The sequence below is a fragment of the Candoia aspera genome, chromosome 6 (assembly GCF_035149785.1).
Source record: "Candoia aspera isolate rCanAsp1 chromosome 6, rCanAsp1.hap2, whole genome shotgun sequence".
NCBI classification, from domain to species: domain Eukaryota; kingdom Metazoa; phylum Chordata; class Lepidosauria; order Squamata; family Boidae; genus Candoia; species Candoia aspera.
In genome coordinates, this window is record NC_086158.1 from 59,818,865 (window position 1) to 59,839,847 (window position 20,983).

At 40.6% G+C, this 20,983-nt stretch overlaps 1 protein-coding gene across 1 annotated transcript in view; it reads left to right on the forward strand.

Annotated features, from left to right (window-relative positions):
• GRK5 (G protein-coupled receptor kinase 5) overlaps nucleotides 1–20,983 on the forward strand; it is a 180,236-nt gene that overhangs the window by 112,517 nt on the left and 46,736 nt on the right. The window contains exon 4 of the mRNA XM_063307246.1: nucleotides 3,859–3,936. Coding sequence (XP_063163316.1) covers nucleotides 3,859–3,936 — 78 coding nt within the window. The remainder of the gene's footprint in view (nucleotides 1–3,858; nucleotides 3,937–20,983) is intronic.

Consider the following 20,983-nt stretch of genomic DNA (forward strand, 5'->3'; position numbering starts at 1 on the left):
AGGCGGGAGATATGGCCTATCTCTCCACCAAGTTCCTAAAGTCAACCCAACCCTCGAAAAAACTGGGGCCTAAGTACATCGGGCCGTTCCGAGTCACGCAAATAGTGAACCCGGTAGCAATACGCCTGGACCTGCCACACAACCTCCGGAGACTCCACCCGGTGTTCCATACCAGCCTCCTAAAACCGGCAACCACCTCCCGATGGCACCCAAGCACGCCACAGCCCGCACCGCTAATGATCGACGGGCAACACCACTTCGAGATCAGGGACATCCTCGACTCCCGCAAGCAACGAGGAACTCTACACTATCTGGTCAGGTGGAAACACTTCCCCCACCCGGAATGGGTGGCGGTGCACAACGTTAACGCGCCTGACCTGACCAGAGCATTTCACCGGGCATACCCCGACAAACCGCAACCAAGGTCAGCAAATCCAACCCCCCCCCCCGCAGGCCCCCCCCGCCTCCCGTGCCCCAAGGGAAAGGGCCCCCCCCAAGCCCGCGACTTGGGTGGACCTTCCCCCCCCCGGGACTCACTCCCCCCGCCCCGGGCCCACGGGGTGGTGACAAACGATCGCCAGCACCCTCCCCCCGCCCCCCCGGCCGCGGGGGAGTGGCAAGCAAGTCAACAGGGCAACCTGGGGGCAACGCCCAGGAGACACAACAAAGGCGACGCACTCTAAATAAGAAAAGAAGGGCCCTACCTGGAGCTGAGCAGCACCCGACCAGCCACGCCTCTCGCCTCGCCGAACTGAGCCAAACAAACAGAGTGTGGTTGGAGCATGCGCACGCCAGGTCAGAACCCGAGCATGCGCACCATGGACACACCCTGGGAAGGCACGTGGTAGAGGGAGGAGCAAAGGGAGGGGCGACAACTACTCCGGCGGGAACTTTGAAAAAAAAAAAAAAAAAAAATGTGGCGCTTTGACAGCTCCACGGGGAAAACCCAGAAACCCGAGGGAGAACACTATTCGGAAAGGGGGCAGTATGTCATGAGTGCCGTTGAGCTAAAGTCATCAGCGCAATGGCACTCATGACAATGACAAGGAAATAAGTGAAGGGGCACAAGTTAAGTAGCCATCAACCCACAACGACTAACGGCTAACAGACAATAGCTAAACTAATCACGGAGCCACCCAAGCCATCAGCGACAATACAACGGGGATCGCCCAGCTGAAAGCAATCAGCAGAAGAATGGAAACCTGAGGATGGGCGATCCTGGAAACCCTCAACCAATGGCAGGGCAACGCATGGGACAAAGGGGGGTGACGTGACCGTGAGCGAGGGGGCGCTGACCGGCGCGGGGTATTTAAACCCCGCACCGGCGCGCTCCTGTCACTCTCAGCTTTTTTCTACCAACGTTGCACCTAACCTGAAATAAACCAGAACCTGCTTTGCAAACCAGCGTCTGAATGTTATTCAGAGGTAGGCAGCGCATGACACCCATGTGATCTGATGACAGAAACAGCTTCAGACTTGAACACAAAGTGTGTGTTCTATCACTTAGTTACTGTCTTTTCAATAAGTCTCTGTGTAAAAGCAGTGAGAATCCTAGGATCTCATTAATTAATTACATTAATTTCATGAATTGTGGAATGCCCTAGGTGTAGTATACAAAGATGAAAAACCAAAATCTTTAAAACTCTATAATTTCAACATTATAATTCCAGAGGTTGCTTGGTCATTCCTAGATAGTAAGACCAGTAGACCCTAGAAGATGAAATGTGTCTGCTGGGAGGATGGGCAAAGAGTGGCACATGCACACAGACATAATCACACAAATGTCACAATTTCCATACTTGAATCAGACATCCTGGTGCACGTACTTCGTTGTGGCATTTGTGAGATTGAATCATTGCAAATATGCCATTTTGTCATCATGGTACTTTGATTTGGATGCCACTATGTTGTCCTGAACATCTGGAAGGCACCAAGTTGAAGAACAGAGCTGTAGATCAATAATATCTTGGAAGGGATGCAGAAAGGGAAAGGTACATGTGGATACGGGGGAGGGGGGCAAATATTTTAAAAATATTTTTCTCTGTATTTTCAAATCTTCATTTTCAGGATGTTTCCCTCTTAAACATTTCCTAGATTCAAATCAGCCATTGATAAATTTCATAACAAATGCCACCACATTTCCTAAAAACTGAGAAATTATTCTCATAGATAAAGATGAATTCTGTATAGTAAAGTTGTAAAATTTGCATTTAGATGCATGGAAATAATAAATCAGTTATTTGGATTATTATAATTTAAAGAACAATGTCAAGACTTCTGCTGTTCCTTTCTACGTATACTTTTTAAATAAGACTTTGGGCAGCCTTTCAAATGAAGATGCCTTCAAATAGCAAACTGCCCTTTTTAAAATGGATCTGCAGCATCATTCATAGGTGGGGAATCTCTGCCTACAAAGGCACTAAATTGCTAAAAATGCTGGCTTGCTATTTAAAAAAACCCATTATCTAATATGATTTAGTAAATTATGTCATCCTGCATTGTATGTATATAAAAAGAACATTCTGGCTGAGCCAAAGTTCATTGCCTGACCTAAATAGGAAGTAATTGGTTTGGCATTTATCTGGGAGACCCTAACCTTTGAGGATCCAATCTCCTGTTTTCATACATGCCATGGGAGTATGATGATGATTAGACAGAGAATATCAAAACTACGTAAGTTTAACTAAATTAAATGTTATCATATGAATACATACACACAAGAGTGTGCACAGATAGGATATTGCAACCTATGATTGCACTTTAAATATGGATCCTGCCTAGTTTGGGAGGTCCCATTTGGTTCCTCGTTTCTAGCTTTCTTCTGTCTAGCAAAGTTTGCTCTAAAATTTCAGCAGACATTTGACCTTTGAGGCTGAAAAGTATTTTGTGACTGCATCTCTGATCAGATAGAGATTTTCATAGTGGAAGTTACACAATCCTTCTTATATGGAGATGCCACGGATTTAAATTCAAAACTTCCTGCATGTGAAAAGTATAATTATTATTATTAGAGTCCTTCTTCATATACATCCCCATGCATGATAAGGAGCACAAGAAATACAGGGAGGTTTTACTGCCATTGTGAAAATCTGTTCCGTTCGCATGGGTGTAAACGGAGAGGACCAGTGTTTATGCTATGCGGTTTACATTTACAACCACAGAAAAAGAGAAGAGTGAGTACGTGAACATTCATATACAGAGCATGGCTGGCTGTGTAATTCTGGGAGCTGAAATACACACACACACACACACACGCACACACACACGCACACAAAATTAAAGGCTAAACACAAAGAAATAGAAAAGAAAATAGAAATAAGAAAAAGATATAGAAGAAAAATAGGAAAGAAAGATAAAATAAAAAGTGATAAACAATATAGATTGGGGAAAGAGAAAGGAAAGAAAGAAAGAAAAAGAAAGAAAGAAAGAAAGAAAGATGACTTCCAGTCTTCTTTACAGCAGTTACTGTAAAGTAATACTGTTTCTCCTCTCCAAAATTACATAACATAGTTACTTTCTTCCCATACACAGCCCTTTTTAATCAGTAAATTCAGAAATCACCAGTCCATTTTAACCATTTTCAGCAAAAAGTCCATAAAGGGTTTCAAGTCTTATAAAAGTGAAGTCCACACATCTTAAAGTTGCCAAGTTTGAGGAACGCTGGCATAAAAACACTATTACAAATGGTTGAACTTGATCAGGCTCTGATCTTCTTGCAGTTTCAGAAATGAGATGAGCTGCAACACGTGAATTGTTCAGCGAAAGAAACCTGCTGATTGTCCTGCAGATTCTACAATCACCTGCATTGCCAAATTGAAATACAAAGCACAACTGATCGTTTTTCATCTTTTTTTCTAGGCAGAATATGAAGTACTTCCAGATGAAAAATTGGGAGAGAAAGGCAAAGAAATTGTGATGAAATACCTCATCCCAGGGGTAAGGAACGCCTGAAAAGATAGTGTTGAAGAGATGTAACAGGAAAAGAGTGAAGCAGAATCTTGCTATTATGCCTAGTGAACAGTTTTGCAATAGTGTTAAGCTCTGGAACAAATGTTTTAAAAAAATATGTGTGGGATTATGGAATTATGTTGTTTATCTGAACATCTCTATCCCACATGAACCATCAGCAGATCCTATACAAGTAAGTCGTTTTAGCCTGGCATTCTCTTTCAGGTGCTATCTTCGTATACAAAGAGAATTTGGGGTAGATCATCAGTACTCTCTTTTTGCTTATAATTGTTCAATGGGTATATTTTGCTCAAAAGTTCCACTATTTCTCTGTGATCTACAGTACAGCTGTGCAAATCCTTGATGGAATATTGGTTCCATAAAAGTTTGAGTGAAACACCCCTTTGTAGCCGCTTGACTTTGCAGGCCTTTCTCATTGTCTCCAGCAGTTGCCAAGCAATGGAGGTTTCTATATATGTACAGCATCTACAAACTAACTTCTCCTGGCTCTTACCATGTGACAGAGCTAAGAGAATTGGGGAAGCTTCAGGTTGACATAAGTGTTTCTTAAAAGCAGATGTGGTCACCCTTTTTCAACAAACGGTATCACACCACTCTGCTGTTCAAAGCTCCTTGCTGAAGCAAATTGAAGTCACTTCCTACAAACTTAAACAATAATATATGTTATTGCAGCCCAGATAATTCATAGTGATAAAACATTTATCTGTTCACCATAACAAGAAGCACCCAAAAGACCTTAGAATGTTCATAATGAATTTACTTTAGCTGCAATCCCATTATACTGTAGATATACTGTATTTTCATGTGCAAAACCAGGCTGATTTCTCTGTCAGTGGCTCTCCCCACTTTCACAAAAGAAGACTTAACAATTCCTATAGAGTAGGTTCCAGTTTAATTCAGGCCCTTCTCTGTGAAACTAACTGCTGTCAGTAAGCTAGCCATTTTGTCTAGGAATATGTAGTCTAATTAGTGCGGTAAGGTTATTTTTCTGAACAATAATTATAACATTGAGAAAATGGTGGACCCTGCAATATAGCCTGCAGAATTTAGAATTTGTCATTCATCCCTTTTGGTATTTTGACCAAGAAGCACAACTGTCTCTTCTCCCTGTACTCTCTAGTATGCAACCATGCACATTGGAAGTGTTGGGTGTATTCACTATTCCTGTGAAAAGCAGGCAAGACATGACCATAATTTATCCATGTAAAAACAGCCTGTGAGATGGGCAGTGAAATGAAAAAGGAGTGGAATATTCAGTTTCTTCCTTAAAGAAGATACTTTGTACTTTTTAAATGATGACTTACAAATCCAGATGATATTTCTACCACAAGAAGCTTTATTTGAGCTTCCAAGGGAAAGGTGAGGTATTAGTGCTTCCTGTTAAAATGCAGCGCTTCTGGTTCATAGCCACAGATGAGTTCTGGTAATTACTTTTCCTCAAGACTGAGGCAGTTGCTTCCCCATCATCCTCCCTTTCAATTCCGAGGCTTCCTTTCATCTTGTATTAGGGGTCATTACACTTAAGCTGGTTCAAATACTTAAAGAGACATTTCAGCATTTGTCAACCTTGGCTTAGATCTTAGCTACTTGTAAGGAAGTATAAGTGTGAATCTGTATCCATTAGGTGGCAATCTCAGCAGGACACAGATTCTCATGAGCTAGTTAAATGTTAGCAAATGGACAGAGAGAATTTACTGTGTGGTTTTCATTTGCTCATAGCCTTGGTGCCAGAAGCTATGGACCAAGGAAGTGCTAAGTCCTGGCTACCTGAAACCCCTACACTTTCAAGACCATGACTAGGTTCCATGAACCCTGCTTAGATTCCTTTTCCGTAGAAACATGCCTGGCCCATGGAACAACATGATGTCTTTCTTAAGAGCTCTATTTAAACTTTAAATGACATTGTATGCTTTGGTAGAAGAAAAGACAGATTTTTTTTCTTTGTTTTGTTTAGTCAACAATTTTCCTACCATAAATATTTTATGTGTTTACTTTTTCTCTCAGGGAACTCTTTGGAATATATTTTAACTTACCTTGTCAGGTTAATGCTAAATGGATGATGATGTGATGCCATTCTATATGTCGCTACTACCCATTCATTATGAGGACCACAGATGGGAACTGACCTCTTTTTCACCCTAGACTTATTTTATTTTGAGAACCTGAAAGCAAACAAAGGGCACAGACTAATTGGTGTAGAAAGACCATTATATCCCACCTTTCTCTGGGAGCTTAAGATAGCATGCTTTTAATATCACTGTTCAGTAGGACTGATTTCTTTTCAACTTAGAGAATAAGTGTTAATATGCTCAACAGCATGATTGAGATAATAAAAGCTAATAAACATTCAGTGGAATGTATCTATTAATTATATTTTAATACCAAGGAATTATGGCAAGAATTGTACTATATATTTCTTACATAACACAAGATATATGATGTCACTTACTTGTAAAACAATTTCTAATGTTCTTGGGCAAGAGCCCATGAAACTTTGAAAACCTCTGTTTCCTAAAAACGCTAACGCGTGTTAGAATTTCTACAGTATTGTGTCCTTTCTCTATATAATGTACTCTTACATATATTCATAAGGAAAGTCAGCTTGACCCAATATGTCACCAAAAAAGCAACTTCAGTTCCCAGCCTCAAGTCAGGCTTCAGAGATAAATTCCCCAACTGGGCAAAGAAGTGATGTTTCTTGTATTTTGCAAGAGATGCTAAAAACCATATTTCACTCTTCTCTGTAACAGAGAAGCCATAAATCTGAACAACTCTCTTTAAATAAAACAAAGGGGACCTCCATTTATACTGTACGGAGGAGGAGGAGGAGGAGGAGGAGGAGGAGGAGGCTGTTGTATTCAAAATTCATTGCAAATATCTGGTTCAGATCTTCTGCTCTCATATGTTAATAACATCGGTGTAGTCTTCTTAAGCAATAAACCAGCTGTCTCATGTAGCAGTAGTACTTTTGGAGAGAAAGTTTACTTCTCAATAAAAAATTCACATATCACTCAGTTGTCTCATGCATATAGAGGCATGTACACAAAGCTGACACTCTGCATAAAGTAGAGAAATAGTTTCTGCAGTAGAAAGACCATATGACTCAAATGTCACATCTTCTGGAAAATCGTATCTAAAAGCTTAGAGGAAGGAAGTGAGGGTTCCCAGATATGTTTGAAAACCCATCATGTCTGTATTAAACCCAGTACTGAAAAAAATACATTAATAAATAAATTCAATAAATTCATAAATAAATAAATAAATAAATAAATAAATTCAAACCTCTCTTATTCCATGGACTGATTGAATTGCTCTGCTGTTCAGCTACTGCTATTTTTTTTTAAAAGCTTCAAATGATCCTGATTCCAGTAACCGATTCATGAACTAGAAATACTGCCTGAACCAGTTGCCTCAAAAGCCCCATTCCACACTGCTGTTGCTGAAGGCCCTCAGCCTCTAAAGGAAAGCCTTAGTGCCTAGAATGAAATGCACAGAATTGTGGCACTTCAAGCAGGCAAGAACATTGATAACCCAGCCTTCATGAACTCTGAGCGGCAATCCAGTGAAAGCAGGATGGTTTGGCAAGATGAGCACTTCTCAGCAGAGGACTCTTAAAGTCATCTCAGCCAAAAGGAGCACCTTGGATGGAGAGCAAATATTGGTAGTCAAGGATTGTATCTGTAGGTTTGCTATGTTTAAAATAATCAAAGGAAACAGGGTCTTCCAGGCTTATCTAAATGTATATATCACCTGTTTTGGGGCGGCAGTGGTGGGCAGAAGATGTAATAACTTGATTTCCAACAATTGCCAAGTCATAGGATTCTATCCATAGATTTTCCAGTCAATGAAACGGAGGATTATCAAAGCAAGCAAACTGCCAGTTTGGGGGGGCGGGGGTTAATAATCTCAAAGGGCATGACAAAAAATGAGGAAGGCTAAGACATTTCACACTTAGAAGGAATTGTTCAGATTTATTAGCAACTTGTTCACCAGGAATTTAAAAAACGAAGTGAGCTACGTTTTGCCAAGTTTACCAAATGCAGGGCCTAAATGATATTGAACTTCATGGGATAATTTTAATCCAAAACTATTATATTTATAGTTCCGTCATGGAGGAATGCATGTGGAAACCTTTCTATCAGAATGAAAATAAATAAAATAAATTCATCCAGCACGAATGAAAAGAGATCAAAAGACCAAGTTTAGCCATTTCAAGGCAGAATTATCCTCATGGATATTCCTATATAAAAGAAAATCCATTCAGTTGATTTAACTCCTAGGCAATCTGAAGCTTTTGAACTTGAAACATATAGTGTTACTTGTGCAAAATTCAGTTTGCTTGCTTTGATAATCCTCCACTACATTGTCTGATGACTGGAAAATCTATGGATAGAATCCTATGACTTGGCAATTGTTGGAAATCAAGTTATTACATCTTCTGCCCACCACTGCTGCCCCAAAACAGGTGATATATACATTTAGATAAGCCTGTTTTCTGCATGATTTCTAGAGAGGTTATTCTTTGTGCAAGTGGCAGGTTTTTGGTATTTTTTTTTTCATTTTGCTGGAGCTGTACAATTGTTTGGTTCTCTTTATTAAAGTTCAAATATCTTGAAAGGGGGCAGAAAATAAAATTCATATATTGCACCATTTAGAGATAAACATTTATCTGAAAGACAATGCTTTTTGGAATTATCTTTGTTTCATAAAATCAAGAAAGTACTGCACTCAGGAGCAAAGATGATTACCTGTTGACTTAGTAGATGAAAATGCAACTTGCAATAAACTTTGCTTGTATAGAGGTTTGTGAGATGGGTAAGAGTATAAATTCATATTAGAATATGTCAAAATCATCTTCACTTGTGTTGTCTCTGCTGATCATTTCAGTGAATGCTCTTTTGGTTTTGGATTTGGCTTCTATTGTGAAAACAAATCTTAACTGCAAAAGAATGCCTCTTGTTAGTCTCACTTTAATTTTCTGTGCTGCCTTTGCACATCACTTGTTTGTCAGGGCCAAACCCACCATCTCTATTCCAATCAAATCATAGCTCATTATCTTCTCTTCTGGCATAACTATTTGTGATCCTTTCTAAGCTATTTTACAAAATTGATTAGAAACTGCAGTTAAGATGCTCTCTTTGTACCATTCTATACAGACTCAGAAGGGTACTAACCATTGCTAAATAGAACGTTAATGTAGGTTCTTACTGCCATCAAAGTTCTTTACAGATGTTGAAGAACAACAACTGCATCAGTTTTATGATCTGAATTCCTGTTTACTATCTTCTCTGAGGAAAAAACATAACATTGGGAACATTTGGAGGTGAACAGGGCAAAGGTATCATCTTAATCTACCCAGGAGAAGGAGGGGGGAGACAAACATTTGTTCAGCAAATTGTTCCCTTTGCTTTTTAAAACATTGGTGAAGTGATGAAAGAAGGAGCTCCTACTCTTCGAAAGGTGAATATTGCTGAAGGTTATATCACTTTCTTTCTCTCTAGGATTGTAAAAAGATGGAAGAAAATTTAGTTTGTTAACTAGCAAATTATCTGTCACTGGTCTTCTAATGAATGTCACTGCCCAGAAATGTACAACTGGTATATCAGAAATAAGACTAGTTATGACTGAGCAAAATGAGGGATTTTCAGCAATGCTGTACCATTGAAAGGGGTGACCAAGGGCCTGGACTGGAGGCACTTATTGAATTCTCCAGGTCAGCTGGTAGTTTTAACCAAGCAGGCATACAGTCCACATAGTTTCCAGATCTGTCCTTGCAACTTGGCAATAGTTCATGCTGTATGAGTTAAGGAAGGCCTGCCATTTCAATTGCTGTTATTAAGCATTGATGAGAATTAAGTGATGGCACACAAAAGAGGCAGTTCTGGCTCACAGAAAATATGTTCGCTCTCATTGAGCCTACGCCCAAAACAAGGGCCTGTGTACCACCCATTAATTATATAGAAAAGTTTCTGTAACAGTTGTTATAGTAAAGACATCCTTCATCTGAATGCAAAGCGATCCATTCTCTTTTTGTTTCACGACATATGATGCTCATGCATAATATTTGTAATTACACTAGTCAAAAACTAAAGTATATTATTGTGTCCTATCCCATGCCTTACTAGTATGGTAAATGGTGCTTACATCTTTAAACTTTCTTCTTTCTGTCCTTTAGCTGTTCAGAATGCATGCTAGATTAGGAGTTTCCCATTATGGTTTGGGAGAGCCAAAAAGCCATTACAAAGTTTGCTAGGAAGGTAGTTCTGAATGACAAAGGGACAACTCAACATGTTGTATATTGATGACTTGATTTTTCCAAGAATTATTTTCCCCCAAATGCTTGCTTCTTCACACATACACTGCAAAATGGTCAAATGTTGAACCATCTTATTTTTCATATAAAAGATAGACCATTTCCAACAAAATAGTCCTGTACCCTTAACTGAAGCTTATAATATAAAAAAAAATAGATTTTTCTACAATTTCAAAGCAATCCTACAGAATCTTTAGCAAGACTGAATTGGTCATATGATACAGTTTTCTTCAGTGCAGTCTGAATGTGGCTAAGATTTTATATTTCTGTGTAGCTCCTTGGGTAGCTCTGTTTTTTTCCATAGTGACTGAGAGAAACTGCTATGAAAGGGAAACACTCTCAGCCATAGGGCCCCAGGAGTTTCTTTTCTAATTCCTATTCAAACCCTTCAACCAAATGTGTGTCTAACTCTTCTACCTACAGAGTCCCCCAAGAATATCCAATATGACCCAAGATATTTCTAGTTATAAACAGACCACACATCTTCGTTATCTTGATTCCACTTTCATTAAACAATAAACATACAGATCTAGAACCAGATTTATACAAGAATAACTTCAAATTCCAACCCCCCTCCAATTCCTAAGAGGCTTTCTTGGAGAATACACACACTTTCTGTCTCTCTCCATCACCCAACAGCCAGGCAGATTCTTTTTTAAACCTAGTGGACTTTAAACTCCAAACATATTCACACAATTGAACAATCTTACTTGTCTTGCAACAGTCTCATGGAAGAGTCTTCTCTTAGGCCCTCTTACCTCATTTCCTTCTGCACCTCTTCCTCACTGCCCCTGATCCAAATCCAAATGGATTGCTAATCAGTTCTTCCAGTTCTGATCTGCTCACTCAGCAGTCAGACACTGGGCACACCTTGTTCTTTTGGCCTCAATCCTCTCTTCAGCTGGTACTTTGGGTTGGTTTCTTCATGAGTAGGACTTGTCCACTGATGCACCTCCATTGACCCCAAATTGCAGGCAGGCCTGCCTTCTTACTTTGCCTCTTGCTTATGAGCAATCTTTCCAGCACTAACTGGAAGGCTTTGTCTCTTATCTCTCTTTTGTTTTCATAGGCTGCCTGACTCACCAGGCATCTTTCTTTTCCTGGAAAGCTTTGTCTTCTTTCTCCCTTATTCCTAAGTAACATTTATGTCTCATGTTAAATCTCTGACTCCTTTTTATTTACTCAGGTTGCTTTCCTAAAGAAATAACTTCTTTTTCTTTCTCTTAGCCATTTCATCTAGGCTTGTGTTCCCCCTCTCTGGGTCAATCCTTGTTTGTGTTAAGCAGATTCTTTACCTCATTCTGTGACATCTTTACCTATTTTCCTTTGTTTACCTATACACCCTCTTTCTTCTGTTCTGCCTCAGGCTAATTGCAAGCCCTGGACATCCAGATTCCTAGCTCCCAAATTATGTCCTTGATTGTCATGGCAAATCTCTATCAGTTTGTAACAGATTTCTTCATTTCCCCAACTTTACTGCCATCCCTTGGGGTATACCTATTAACAGCTATAGTAATATACATTGTACAAAGATTGCAACATGTTACGGACCCCATCCGTAAAAGAATTCCATCTGGTGGGGTCCAGGAAGCGGGCCTTCTCTGCAGCAGCTCCCGCCCTCTGGAACATTCTTCCCCCAGAGGTGAGACAAGCCCCCTCTCTCCTGGACTTCTGTAAAAAACTAAAAACCTGGTTTTGTCAGCATGCCTGGATCAGTAAGGGGAATAGTCATTTGTGGGGATGGCTAGTGCCCTAGAATGGCCGTTTATACTCATGGACTGAGATACAATCTTTAGCCATCTGGATTTTATCGCATTTTATATTTTTATTGTCTATTTATATTTATTGTTTTTATAATGGTATTGAATTTTAAACTTTGTGTTTGTTGTAAACCGCCCAGAGTCCCTCCTTTGAGGGGAAGATGGGCAGTGATAAAATTCGATAGATAAATACATAAAGAAAGAAGAAAGAAAGAAATAGCATAAATAACAGTCTGACCCTTCAGCAAAGGATCGTTACTGTGTTGTGGTGCTGGAGCTTGAGCACCTCAGTGATGCCATGAGCTAAACCGTGAAGGGCCACCCAAGACGGGAAGGTCATGACAGAGAGGTCAGACTAAATGCGATCCCTGGGGAAGGTAATGGCAACCCACCCCAGTATTCTTGCCGTGAAAACTAAATGGATCAGTACAACCAGAGATATGTTGGTATACCATCGGAAGATGAGACCCCCAGGTCGGAAGATGGTCAAAATGCTACTGGGGAGGAACAGAGGATGAGTTCAACTAGCCCCAGACGTGATGACGCAGCTAGCTCAAAGCCGAAAGGACGGCTAGCGGCCGACGGTGCTGGTGGTGAACAGCGAATCCGATGTTCTAAGGATCAACACACCATTGGAACCTGGAATGTAAGATCTATGAGCCAGGGCAAATTGGATGTGGTTATTGGTGAGATGTCAAGATTAAAGATAGACATTTTGGGCGTCAGTGAACTGAAATGGACTGGAATGGGCCACTTCACATCAAATGACCACCAGGTCTACTACTGTGGACAAGAGGACCGCAGAAGAAATGGAGTAGCCTTCATAATTAATAGTAAAGTGGCTAAAGCAGTGCTTGGATACAATCCAAAAAATGACAGAATGATCTCAATTCAAATCAGGGCAAGCCATCTAACATCACAGTGATCCAAATATACGCCCCAACCACAGATGCTGAAGAAGCTGAAGTCGAGCAGTTCTACCTCTTCCAGAAAATTAGAACCGTCAGAGGTAAATTCCAGGCAAAAATGGGTATGATCAAAAACAAAGATGGCAAGGACCTAACAGAAGAAGAAGAGATCAAGAAAAGGTGGCAAGAATATACAGAAGACCTGTATAGGAAGAATAACAATATCGGGGATAGCTTTGACGGTGTGGTCAGTGAGCTAGAGCCAGACATCCTGAAGAGTGAGGTTGAGTGGGCCTTAAGAAGCATTGCTAATAACAAGGCAGCAGGAGACGATGGCATCCCAGCTGAACTGTTCAAAATCTTGCAAGATGATGCTGTCAAGGTAATGCATGCTATATACCAGCAAATTTGGAAAACACAAGAACGGCCATCAGATTGGAAAAAATCAACTTATATCCCCATACCAAAAAAGGGAAACACTAAAGAATGTTCAAACTATCAAACAGTGGCACTCATTTCACATGCCACTAAGGTAATGCTCAAGATCCTGCAAGGTAGACTTCAGCAATTCATGGAGCGAGAATTGCCAGATGTACAAGCTGGGTTTAGAAAAGGCAGAGGAACTAGGGACCAAATTGCCAATATCCGATGGATAATGGAAAAAGCCAGGGAGTTTCAGAAAAACATCTATTTCTGTTTTATTGACTATTCTAAAGCCTTTGACTGTGTGGACCATAACAAATGGTGGCAAGTTCTTAGTGGTATGGGGATACCAAGTCATCTTGTATGCCTCCTGAAGAATCTGTATAACGACCAAGTAGCAACAGTAAGAACAGACCACGGAACAACGGACTGGTTTAAGATTGGGAAAGAAGTATGGCAGGGCTGTATACTCTCACCCTACCTATTCAACTTGTATGCAGAACACATCATGCGACATGCTGGGCTTGAGGAATCCAAGGCTAGAGTTAAAATCGCTGGAAGAAACATTAACAATCTCAGATATGCAGATGATACCACTTTGATGGCTGAAAGTGAAGAGGAACTGAGGAGCCTTATGATGAAGGTGAAAGAAGAAAGTGCAAAAGCTGGCTTGCAGCTAAACCTCAAAAAAAACAAGATTATGGCAACCAGTTTGATTGATAACTGGCAAATAGAGGGAGAAAATGTAGAAGCAGTGAAAGACTTTGTATTTCTAGGTGCGAAGGTTACTGCGGATGCTGACTGCAGTCAGGAAATCAGAAGACGCTTAATCCTTGGGAGAAGAGCAATGACAAATCTCGATAAAATAGTTAAGAGCAGAGACATCACACTGACAACAAAGGCCCGCATAGTTAAAGCAATGGTGTTCCCTGTAGTAACATATGGCTGCGAGAGCTGGACCATAAGGAAGGCTGAAAGAAGGAAGATCGATGCTTTGGAACTGTGGTGTTGGAGGAAAATCTGAGAGTGCCTTGGACTGCAAGAAGATCAAACCAGTCCATCCTCCAGGAAATCAAGCCAGACTGCTCACTTGAGGGAATGCTATTAAAGGCAAAACTGAAATACTTTGGCCACACAATGAGAAGACAGGACACCCTGGAGAAGATGCTGATGCTAGGGAGAGTGGAAGGCAAAAGGAAGAGAGGCCGACCAAGGGCAAGATGGATGGATGATATTCTAGAGGTGACGGACTTGTTCCTGGGGGAGCTGGGGGTGTTGACGACTGACAGGAAGCTCTGGCGTGGGCTGGTCCATGAAGTCACGAAGAGTCAGAAGCGACTAAACGAATAAACAAAACAGTCTGACCTGTATGTATTTATGTTATTGCTTTTATTGCTACTTCTTGTGCATATACAGTTTATAATCCAAAATGTGTGGGATGCTTCTGTTGACCTAGAGAGCTTTCCAGATAAATGTTTTATTACAACCTATGCAAGGTGTTAACATTTAGATGGACTGAGCTACACTTCCCATCACTCATTCAGTGTGGCTCTTCCTCCCTTTCAACAATCCTATTCAAATTTGCAGACTTCCCCTTATCGTTAACAGTAGTAAACCAGTGACCCATCCCTGTTAACCAGTAGATCAGACTTATTGATTTGTATCCATGAGCATTCTTATGATCAATAACACACACTTATCCTTAAATACTTTGTTTCATATTAAATTGCATCCTAACCTATACAGCTTTTTAAAATGTTTTATACATACACACACACACACACGCACATATACATAGATACACACACACACACACACACACCACACATATACAGTATGTATGTATGTATGTATGTATGTATAATCCCCCCATCCCAAATGTTATTTTTAAGAGGTCTCAAGGGCCTCATAACATTTTACCCAGACGCTTAATTCACAGTTATCTTTGTATATATATTAAAACCTCTTAAAAATAACATTTGGGATTGGAGGGGATTCTCTTTTGGAGGAAGAGGGAGTTTCTCTTCCTTAGGAGATGGACTATTATGCTGTGAACATTATTGTGTCTTCTCTAGTCCTGTCAAGTTCTTCCCTCATTTCAACTCTCTCTTTTCTTCCCTCTGTAACACTACTTTTTCTAAAAGAAGAAGTCTGAATTCTGTAGAAAACTTCCTGACATGGAAATCAGCAGCTGGAAAACTTATATTTTACAGCCACCGCCACCCCCACCCTGTTACTGATATATGATATGTTATGGCTTTAGGGCATTCAGCTGAATGAGTGAGGAATTTCAAACTGAGCAGAGAATGGCAAGAGCAGTCTGCCCCTTTCCTTTTTTCTCCCTGACTTCCTCTCCTTCACATGATCTGGGACTCTGCATGCAGAAGTTGGAGAGAATATGGGGGTGGTACTATACCCAGTTTGAACCCTTCCATATATTTAGCTGGATTCCTGGAGAGGGGAATAGCTGGACAGATGTTCAGAGAGAGAGAGAGAGAGAGAGATTGTGGGATGTCATACTCTGTGATTTTGTCCCTTATATCACCCCTGATTCCCACTGCTGTTCTATTTTTGGCAAAGATTGCAATAGCAGGGCTAATTCCTTGCATTGGTTTACAGTGAGCAGAATGTATAATTATTAAACATTTTTTCCCATCAGTGGGGCTTAGCTGCTCCAGAATTTAAAAAATGAAGAGACTGGCTTGATTAAGCTTCTATTTCTTTAGAATCAATAGCTTTCTCACGGTCTTCTCCATCTCTGCTTTCAAGCCTTTACTCAACTATTTATAAGTCAAATGCAAGTTTAACTTAACATTTTTTTTCTTTCTGCTTGTCTTTTGTATTAAATAATTTCTTTTAAAATAGCGACAGATAAACACTTTTGACTATTTCTTTTCTGGTATATTATTGGCAACTGAGTGGTAGCATATGCCATACAGTATTCCACATATCATTTTCTTAGGAAAATAAACAACAATGTTTCGAAGATAGGGTAGTATGGATAACTTTTTTAAAAGAATAAGATCTGGTGGCCTAGTACCACAGATACAATCTATTCATTAAATATGATTTTGTCAGAGATCTATAGAATATGGAAGGCCCAGTATTAAGTTATATAGTTGAAGCGGGGTGAGCTCGTTCCAATCAGTACCAGTATATATGTGTCTCTGAGCTCCTACAGGGAAACTATGGGATTGGCGCATAAATGGTATGTTTAAATAGCAGATATTTACATTGTTTCCACAAAAGTTTTTGATAAAAGCTGATCAACATTACCAGTAATTCATAACTTTCATAATGATTCAACTCTCAGTTCCCCATTTTTTTTCCTAAGTTTAAGACAAAGCAACACCATTGTTCATCTAATGGGTTACATATTTACCCCTTCAAAACTAGAACAAGAAGGTGCTGAGTTGTGAAAACTTTTTTAGGCTCTATGTTCTTAATATTTTGGAACATATGCCTAGAGGTACTACGAATGTCCTGGTTCTGCATGCTTCTGCCCAGAAATTCAGACCAAACAAAAAGATTGGCATATTCTTTTAGGCTCCTCCACTTGCAGACAAATGGGAACTGGGGTGGTGGTGGTGGTGTTCTTCCTTTGCTTCAGTCTTAAATGTACATCATTTCAGATATGGGAAAGCTGTTGAGCAAATGGTAAACAATGCCAACTATTATGGAAATGGTAGATGCTCCAGCTGAGTAATCCTTAAACTCCAAATTCAGAAGCAGTTGCTAAGTTATCAGACTGCTAAGTTCTACCAGACCATTGCGGAAACTTCTGGGTGACATCAACATTTGCTTTCCACTGATTTTATTTTTGATTATGTGCCATCAAGTCATTGTCAACTCTTAGTGACCACCTAGATTTTCTCCATGACAATTTATCACCAACCTGGTCCCTCAGCTCTTCCAACCGTGCACTCTTCACTACTGTCACTACTGTAACTGAGTCTATCCTTCTTTACACAGCTGTTCCCTTCATTACTTTGTCCATAGTTCCTCTGTTTATATCCATCAAACTATTTAAGGCAAATGAAGCATCTTGAATTCTAGCTGTTTCAAATTCTATTTCACTGCAATGAGGGATAGGAATAAAGACCATTTTTCACGGGGACTGTATCTGTGATCCTTTATTTGTATGTAATGCAAATGACCAAGCAGCTGCAGGAGCCTTACAAAAGTTCCCATTACTTTAAGCAAAGCTGATGGACAAAGCATCTGAAACAGGTTTCCATCCCTACCTCTCTCCCTCTCCTCTTGTGCACAGACAAAGATTGGGTTTAGAGCTTTAGAAAACATTTATGACTGATGGTCCTTTTGCATCTGCAAATGACTAGGACAGATGCCTTTGCATAATGCTGTCAGATTAGACAAATGTAGCATTCTGTATGGAGCTACCTCTGGACTCCAGTTTGTGAAAAATACTTCCATCGGACTTTTGGCTCTGCTTAGGTGTTTTGTTTTGTTTTTCCTTTTTTGGTGCCTTCAAGTCAGTGCTGACTCCTGGCAACTGCCTTGACAAGTCCCTGCAGTTGCAGAGACAGCAACCGACCAGGGTCACCCAGCTGACTTTCTTTGTAAGGCAAGACTAGAACTCATGGTCTCCCACTTTCTAGCCTCCCACTACACCAAACTGGCTCTCTGTTCATAATGTACTAAGCCTATTTTGTGTCCTATGTTGGTTGATCATTTGGTCAATTGATTTAAGATATTGGTTTTGACCTTTAAGAATCTAAACAACTTGGTACCTGGTTAGTTTAAGGGATACCTTCTTCTGTAAATTCATCCCTACTACTTGTTTTACTCAGCATCTGAAACTTTCTGGTAGGCATTGTTATCAAATGAGACATAGCAGCAAAGAATGGAGCCTTTTGCCAATGATGCTCTCAAAGTTAGTCAGGCTGTGGATCTTTATTTTATTAGACATCTGAGATGAAGCTATTAAAACTGCTGTGTGTCTTGTGTTTAAACAGTGTTGTCTTCAATGATGTATACTGTGTTATTTAACCCTGTTTATGATTTATATTGTGGTTTATTTGTAATTTTGCTACTCTGCCCAATAACTGAAGTTCTCTGAGTGGATAACAGGATTATAAAACATTTAAAAACACAAAGCAATGAAAGTAGCAAAATGCAATCATTGTTAACTTGTATAATGTGTTTTAATGTAAGCTACTTGACTTGAGGATGAAAAGTTCAGGATAGGAAAATTTTAAATCCATGTCTGTAAAGCTGTTGTCTAGGTCGTAAAGCTGTTGTCTAGGTGGGAAGTGCTGCTCAAAGTTTTGTCCAAGCTCTATTGTTTTCATTCAGATACATCCCCCGTTTTATCCATCCCCTGTTTCTCTCCCCCCCCCATCCCCCCCACCCCCACACACACATCACATCAAAAAGAGAAGATAGGCTAGTTAAAGAAAAATGGACATATAAAGGTTTTCCTTCCCATGATCCATGCAATACATGGTGAAACTGGATACTTGTGCAGAATACATCTGGTTCTAGTTACGCCTTCACTTGAACTCCCCTAGGGAGGCATCAACTGCTTGGGTCAGTGCAATTTGAAGCAGAGAATTAGCAGCTCACAAGGAAAGTGTTAAGCCCACACCTTCTGTTATGGCTTCTTCACTCTCATTATGTTTAACTGAAGTGGCTTTTCTGGTACAGATTATAGTATACGGCTACATGTTTGTAATGTGTCACTTGGTCAAAACTCTGTGAATTTGCTATGGCCAGGGGTATTCAGTGGTTTTCTTGCTTGATGACTATGGGTCCCACACTTACACTTCCTGGGGAAAGTGGTTCCTTCTGTGGTTTTTGACAAGCATAACATTTCCTTGTGCCCTGGAATGTTTGTTTTCTAAATCTTACGTAGCTTAAAAGTAAATGGAATATAATTGCTGCATTAAAAAGCTGCTTGCAGAAAAGCACTTAACCTGCTAGCCAAGTCTCTCCCTTTAAATTAAACTAGTATCAGTTAATTAGGCTAAAACTGGACTCTGTCCAAAGCATCACAGAGCATCACAGATTAAATATTCTAGCACAGCTGTTGTTTGTCCCAGTAGTCAGGGCTAAGGAGAAACAGACTGTGCCACTGTAAGCATGCAAAGCTCTCTTTGGAAAAACATCACTCCTTTCCATGGCCTAGAAGCAGTGAGTGTGAGTGATGCCACCTGAATGGATGAAATGATCAGTGGCTCATGTTTAGGGAAGACCAGCCTTTAGAGTTGTGGCATTTTAAGGCTTAGATACTGTAAGATCCTGCTCTCTTTAGAACCAGGTTTACCTATGGGGAGGCAATATATTTTTCATGGGCTTGCTCTTTCCCCAACAGTCTTGCTTGGATAGCTCAGAGCTCACTGTAGGCCTATACAACATTCGTTTTCCTCTTCCTCCTCTTCCTCTCCTAGCTTTCCCTTAAGTGAAGTGCACTTAGACTGTTCCACTCCAATTGAACATTTCCATGGAACTTTCTTCAGTTGAGAGACCTCTGTAAAAGTCAAGCCCTCTGCCAGACTAGATTGAAGAACTTACTAAAATATTGCTGTGTAATAACAGCACCCATTTATGGACATTTATCAGTGGGTGCTATTTATTTATTTATTTATATTTCATATTCTGTCACCATCCATCTCACTAAGAACGACTCTGGGCAGTTTACAATAAAAAATAAAATAACTACAGATTAAAATACAATAAAAATAAAATTCTTCATAAAAATATAAATACAAAATATAAAATCCAAAATGGTGGATCAAAAGATCTTAACTTAAACACATATAATTCCCCAGGGCCTCTTCAAAGTGCTAACCACCCCCACGATTGATTGCCCTAAGCAAGATGGCAGAACCAGGTCTTCACTCCCTTTCGGAAGGCCAGGAGAGTGGGGGCCTACATTACCTCTGGGGGCAATGGATTCCACAGGGTGGGGGCCACAGCAGAGAAGGCCCTCTTCCTGGACCCTGCCAATCGACAACCTCTTATGGACAGGGTCCGTAACATGCCCTCTCTGCATGACCGGGTGGGACGGGTGGGGATGAGACGGTCCCTCAGGTAACCTGGCCCCATGCCATGTAGGACTTTAAAGGTGATAACCAACACTTTGAATTGGACCCAGAAGCAAACTGGCACCCAATGCAGCTTGCGCAGCAACGGTGTTACATGTACAATCCTTGGGGCCCCCAAAACTGCTCGTGCAGCCACATTCTGAACCAGCTGTAGCTTCCAGATTCTCTTCAAGGGTAGCCCCATGTAGAGCGCATTGCAATAATCTATACGGGAGATGACTAGGGCACGAGTGGCTGATCAGAGAGCTTCCTGATCCAGGAAGGGGTGTAACTAGCGCACAACACTAAGTTGGGCAGAGGCCCTCCTGGCCATGGCTGCCACCTGCTCTTCCAGCAGGAGTCATGAGTCCAGGGGGACCCCCAGGTTCTGGATGGGGTTGCACTGCCCCAGGTCTGTCTGGGGCAGCGCAACCCCATCCAGAGCCAAAGATGGTAATTTCCCAGATACCAAGGAGCCCCCAACCCACAGCTACTTTGTCTTACCAGGGTTCAGCTGAAAGTTGTGAGTATGTCTACAGTCTGTTGCTTTATAGGAACCTCTTT